Source organism: Elephas maximus, chromosome 3 (genome assembly GCF_024166365.1).
Source record: "Elephas maximus indicus isolate mEleMax1 chromosome 3, mEleMax1 primary haplotype, whole genome shotgun sequence".
Classification (NCBI taxonomy): Eukaryota; Metazoa; Chordata; class Mammalia; order Proboscidea; family Elephantidae; genus Elephas; species Elephas maximus.
Genome location: NC_064821.1, coordinates 196195982 through 196202845, shown reverse-complemented (window position 1 = coordinate 196202845; position 6864 = coordinate 196195982). Strand labels below are relative to the sequence as shown.

General features: G+C 41.0%; 1 protein-coding gene across 1 annotated transcript; it reads right to left on the bottom strand.

The window, feature by feature from the left end:
- Positions 1–2446: 2446 nt before the first annotated feature.
- On the bottom strand, positions 2447–6053 carry LOC126073816 (T-cell surface glycoprotein CD1c-like). Its single transcript, XM_049880911.1, has 6 exons — positions 5993–6053; positions 5495–5761; positions 3779–4057; positions 3059–3337; positions 2606–2696; positions 2447–2468 (listed from the first exon to the last, which is right to left on the bottom strand). The coding sequence occupies exons 1-6, from the start codon at positions 6051–6053 to the stop codon at positions 2447–2449; spliced, it is 999 nt and encodes a 332-aa protein (XP_049736868.1).
- Between the last annotated feature and the right edge of the window lie 811 nt (positions 6054–6864).

Here is a 6864-nt window from a genome sequence, read left to right as displayed (position 1 = left end):
AATTGATAATACTAGACAAAGTTTCAAAATAAACCATTTTAGAATTCTGTAAAATGATCAAATAAATACCACAAATTGAGAAGCGTTTATTTAAGAGTAACTACCTGAACCTCGGTAAGATCACCAGGGGTCTGTGGGATTTTAATACTGGCTACTCTCATCCTTCCTACAGCTTGGTGGTACAGTAGGCTGAGGACCAGCAGCCTTGCTATCACCAAAAGAGTAGACCTTATTTGTAGCTCCACGGACAAGCCCCATGCACAGGGACAAAGTAAAAAAACAATAGCAATTGGTGTTACAAATTGAAGGACTATATTTCAGCTGCCTGAAGCTGCAGTATTGATTTAGACAAGCAACAGAACCGCTGAAAATTAAACAAGGACATCTGGGAGTCACAGTGGGCTTTGATAAACTCCTACATATTGCTGGAGGTTTGGAAGGCTTCAGGCATGTGCAGGGCTGTGTGCATGATCAGAAGAGGCCAGAAAAGCCAAGGTTATCTAATCATCCCTGCCTAGACACGAGACCCTGCACAAAGAGAAAGTAGAAGCCAGGGCAGATTGTGAACTGCTTGAAAGTTGACTGTGTGCTCCAACCAACCCACAGATCCCTTCACCAAAGGGTGGGCAGTCTTACTGGCTTAAGGTGTACAGGAACAATTTCTGACACAATATTGGCTTACCACTAACCTATGCTACCCAGATATGACTCCTAGGAACCCAGGCTTAAAATGAAAAAAAAAAAAAACTGAGCAAAGACATGATTGGCTACAAACTTATAGGGGAAGAAGCTGGGCAGATTCTACAGAATTAGTTCAGGCAGTTCACTAAAGAAACAAACACAACACAAACACCAAAATGACATCAGTGATTTTATTTATAAGAAATTCAAACTAGAAACAAAGAGCAGATGGACAAAAATAACAATGACTATATATCCTTTCATGGAATTCTATTCAGCAATAAAAAGGAACAGACTACTGATACACTCAACAACATGGATGACTTATAACCATATACTAAGGGGAAAAAAACAGCCAGACACAAAGAATAAGGGGAAAAAAATAGCCAGTCACAAAGAATACATACAGTTTATTTCAATTCTCTTAAAACTATGAGAAAGACAAATCTAAGCTTAAGAGGTGCAAAGCAGATCAGTAATTGCAAGGATACTAAGTTGGTTGTGGCATTGACTACAAATGGGCACAAGCGGCCATGGGGTGATGGAAATGTTCTATATCTTGTCTGTGGTAATGCTTACATAGGTATACATATTTATCAAAATGCATTTAACTGAACGCTTAAAATGGGTGAGTTATTGTATGTAAATTAAACATCAATAAAGTTTATTAAAAATTGTTTAAAAGGAACAAAAAAAAAAAGCTATAAAAAAGGCAAACAGATTAAACAAACATTGCAATTTCCGGAGGGTGGGCATGATATCTGTTTTTCACCCACTGACATATACGCTATTACGTGCTTGCCTCATAAACTGTACTTAAAAAAATTAGTTGAGTTAGTGAATGAATGCTAAAGTAACTAAAGTTTAACCAAGACTAACTCAAATAGCACCACTCTTTAGAGTATTTGTTATCCATATATATCCTTTGCCTTGATCCCACCCCAATTCTGAGGACCAGCTCTCTTTCTTCTTTTTTTCGAACATTCAGTGACATATCTGCCCCACCACTCTTCATCCGTAATTGTTTCTCTCACTTTTCTCTTTCTGTCTCTCTTTCTCGTTCTCTTATTGTGTTTCCAATACGTGTGCATATCTGTGTGTGTGTGCATATGAAAGAATTGGCTGTCTGTATTTTTCCTTAAAGGTTCAAGGTAGAAATGAAGGAACTAATAGAGTGTGGAATTTCTTGGCCAACTAAGAAGCATTTAAAGAAAAAGGAAAAAAATCAATGTTTCAAAAGAATGAGAAAATACTACCAACCTGACAGTTAATTTACTTTGAATATGTGGGTTTTGTTTTGTTTTGTTTTTTGATGAGCACATATTATATGCAGCTAAGACACTTCTCAAGATCCTTTCCCTCAAGGGGCTTAAACTTTAGAAGGGAGAAAGAGGCCTAAATCATTTCAATGCTGGATAGGGAGAAAGGATTAAATGCGGCAGAGTACAGTTAAAGTACTGTGGGAACTCAGAAGAGAGAGAGAGAGAGACTGCTTCTGACTTGTGAATCACTGAACACCTGTGAAAGAAGTGACATCAGAAATGGGCTTTGAAGGCTGAATACAGTTGAAAAAATAGATATTTATACAAAGTCATTGCATGCAGAGTTACAGATACGGAACTCATTTTTATTCAACAAATGATCATTAAGCAGAAACATAAAAACACATTTAATTGGAGGTTAGAAAGTATTTGGCATCAGTATTTTTGCTGATCTCCTGGACTGTTGTACTCCTGTTCCGTTGGAGGAGGCATGGTAAAGAGGCTCACAGGATGTCCTGATAAGAACTGTGAAAGAACAGAGATGTTGAAAGTGGAGAATAAAGAAAAGAGAGGAAGATGGTAAAGACTAAAGTGCTGAAAGAAGAAAACAGAAAAGATGGAATAAAAAATTGGGAATAGATGAGGAAATACAAAGAACTCACCAGCGCTTCTTAAACCATAATGCAAGGCCTATCAGAAGCGTCAGGGGCACTACCACTGCCAGCGGGGTCAAGTTCATTGAGATGTGGTGTCCTATGGATTTGAAAGACAAAGGTCATTTCAAATTTATTTTCAATTTTACTCCATCCATTGATTCCCCTACCTTAGTATGTGCATTGGATATCACTCGCATCCATCATCCACCTTCCATTTCAGTCACATTTTGTCCATCCCTATTCAGGGAAGGACTCCTTACCTCCTCCCAAATCTCCTACATCCGACAGACACTCACTTTCAACCCTCTGTTCCTTGAATCGCCCATATTTATTCCTTCTTGAATTCCTTCCTCTCCTCCCCACCCCTACACCTAGTCCTAATATCTTCAAACTTTCCTCTGTCCTACACTCTAGCTCAAGGACTATCTTCGCACACTGTCAGCCTCCATTTTTACTTACCCCAGGAGATGATGATGTCCTCACTGCCCAGACTGCTGTGCCTCACCCAGCAAGAGAGGTCAGCCACATCCTCAGCCTTCACATTCAGGATGACCCAAAGATACCATGTCCCATCAGCATTGGGAAGGATACCTCCTTGTTTAGTGCCTGGTAGCTCCTGCTCACCCCGCATCCACATCACCCAAACAGGCTTTGGGTAGAAGCCAGAGACATGACAAACCAGCAACAGCCAGTCAGGACTAAGGGTGGGGCTACTGGAAAGCCAGGCCTGTGGCCTCACTGCAGAGGGAACAAAGGTATTCAGATGAGAACTCTAACACCCAGCTTAACCAAAAAACCCATTGCCAGCGAGTAGATTCCGACTCATAGTAACCCTATAGGACAGAGGAGAACTGGCCCATAGGGTTTCCAAGGCTGTAAATCTTTATGGAAGCACAGACTGCCACATCTTTCTCCTGTGGAGTGGCTGGTGGATTCGAATCACTGACCTTTTGGTTAGCAGCCGATTTCTTAACCACTGTACCACCAGGGCTCCTCACACACAGCTTAGGGGGTCAGATGTTACTTTAATAGGCATAGCTATCTTTTCCCCGCTTTTAGGAAACTGTTGCCCAGTAACCCTTCTCCCTCTCCTCGTCTTTCTCATCCCAAGTTTTAAGGTGATAATGGGAAGGATCAAGACTTGAATAGAAAAATCTTGGAAGAAGGGAATGAACTGACCTTGCCTCTGGAGATACATCTTCCCTGCGTCCAGGAGACCCAAGACAAATCGGGGGCAGGTGTTCCTGATGAGCCCGTGCACCATCTCCTGGATGCCTTGGTACTGATTGATTAGATTGCACACATTCTGGGCCCTACTCCCTCCCTCTGGAGATGGCACCCAGGACATGTTCTGGAAGCTCAGGAAATCTGACCCTTGATAAGCTACATGGAAGAAGCTTTTTGGGGTCTCCCTGGAATGCAGCTCACAGCCAAGAGACACCTGTAGCGTAAAGGGGTCTAGAGGTGGTGCATTGGAGGAAGAAAGGAAAGAAAGAGACCAAATGAAAAATTTAAAGGAAGAATATAAGGACCTGGGCCTTCTAAGGAAGGGGAGCAGGAGGAAGTTTTGATATGTGTGTGAGAGTGGGCTAAAATATGTATTTGATCAGGAAGAAGAGAAAGAATTGGTGAAAATGGGGCAGGGGTGAGGATGAGAGATAAATGCATCATGTGAGAGGAGATTGATTTGAAGAAGGTTTGCAGAACTAGTAAGTGAGACATATGATTATAGGTCAGAGGATGAGACGAACTTCTGTCAGGGAGGTGAGAGTACAGCATTCTAGGGTGAATGAAATGGGTCATAATGGTTGTTGGTCTGTAAACATATCACTGACAAAATGGAATGAGGAAAGAGATGATATTTTAAGGGAGTCGAGCACAGAGTAGGTGAATTGTATGCCTCTAGATTTTAAGGCATGGGAGGGAGACCACTGGGAAAGACAAAAAAGCACGAGAAAAGAGGATTCTATAAGGATGATGGCTGAACAACCTGATGAACATAATTTATTATCACCGAACTGTACATGTGAAGAATGTGGAAATGGAAAGTTTTTTGTTACATATATATCTACCACACAAAAAAAGAAAGAAACAAGATCCCAGAAACTAGACTACAGAACTAATAGCACATATGAACCACAGCCTAATCTATCCTGAGACCAGAAGAACTAGATGGTGCCTGGCTACCATCAACAACAATTCTAACAGGGACACAATAGTTGGTCCCAGATAGAATGGGAGAAATATGTAGAACAAACCTCAAATTCCTAAAAAAGTCAGACTTATTGGACTGGTAGAGACTAGAGGATCCCCCGAGACTACCACCCTGAAATACCTTATAGTGTTAAACCCACTCCTGGGAGTCCTCTTTCAGCCGAATGATAGACTGGCACATAAAATAAACAATATCACCTGTGAGTACCGTGCTCCTTTAAATAATCATCTATATGATAACAGTTAATATTTACCATAAAGCCACGATGAGAAGGTAAGGGGTAGGGGGCAGAGAAGCTAGATTAATGGAAACAGAACAGCCAGAATGGAAATGATGAGAATGGTGACATATTGTGAAAACTGTAACCAATGTCACTGAATGATATGTATAGAAATTGTTAAATGGGAACCTAATTTGCTGTGTAAACCTTCACCAAAAATACAATTTAAAAAATACTAAGCATAAAACATTAAAAAAATAAAAACAGAATCCCAGAGGTAACAAGAGACTAGGAAATTTTAAGGAGGCTGTGTTTGGAACATGCCCCAAAAGGTTTATGTATGCAGATATTTATGGTGGGGTAGAGATAATGGGAAATGGTCCAGAAAGGAGTAGAAGCTGTTCCCCAGAAATAGAAAAGCCTTCTGAAGAATTCCCTTAGCTGACTGCATTGCACTTACATTCCAACTTCAATGCACTGGCATGGTCTTGAACCTCCCGAATAAAACCAATGAAATAGACACGGAAGAGCAGCTCCAGATCCATCAGCTCTTCGTCGCTGAAGTTGCCCTTGGACCAGGTGTGCAGGAAAATTATACTGCCTAATTCACTCTCCCAGCTGTGAGTCTGCAACTCATCCAGCCAACCTGAGCCCTGATTTTGTGCCCAGGTTTGATTAGCAAAGGATGAGATCTGGATGAGTTGGAATGAGATGGGTTCCTGGATAGCTGTGGGTAATAAAAGATCAAGTAAGAGGGTGGATGGGATTAGCTATGACATTTGTTTAATACAGGGCCCCATGATCTGTGGCCAGCATCTGAAAGAATAAAGCAGACCATGAGACAGGAATGCTCAGATTCTAAGTACTCTGGTATCCTTCGTGACCAGACACATCTTGGGAAAGTCCGCCACATTTCTACCCAGTTCCACATTCTGAGAATTGACAGAGCAATGCTTACCTTCCTCATTGTTGCCACCTGGAAGGAACACAGCTAGCAATGGAAGTTGCAGAAACAGCATTTCATTTGCAGGTGTTTCTTTCTCTCAGCAAAGATGGTCTTTGATTTCTGTTCTCAGCAAATCGTCCCCTCAGTATCTCTATTGTAACTTCCTTCCACTACCAACAGACAATCCTCCCTTTCAGCTACTGCCTATAACAATGAAAATCTACTGTTTCCCATGACCCTGAGCCTCCTACTACTCAATCTCTCATTTTTCCTCCAGCTCTGTCTTAACATTACCCTCTCATCTCTGGATTTTAGCTCTTAAAAAAAAAAAATTTTTTTTTTTCTATCACTACCCCCATCCTGTCTACTTCACTTACAAAACTACTGTGGACAAAGTTGCATGTGACATTTAAGGGCCACTTCACGTCTCTTGGGAAACCCTGGTGGTGTAGCGGTTAAGAGTTACAGTTGTTAACCAAAAGGTTGGTAGTTCAAATCCACCAGGAGCTCCTTGGAAACTCTGTGGGCAAGTTCTACTCTGTCCTACAGGGTCAATATGAGTCAGAATCAACTTGATGGCAATGGGTTTTTGGTTGGGTCACCTCTCTTGAATTTCATGTCTCATCTAAACAATAAAAAGTAGGAACTAACTGGTTTCCATGATTCCTGCTTGTTTTATCAGACCACAATTCTTCCAGCTTACCCATTCAAGTCTGCTGCTAGACTCTCATGTCATCTCTTCTTTGTCACTCCATCTTATGCTTCTTCTTTTTTAATGTCCTCTAAGTATTCTTTTTTCCATTTGTCCTTTTATTTCACCACCATTCTCATCTCTTAATTTTCGTTGGCTCATTTATAAATTTGAGAATTTGCTTTCATGGAAT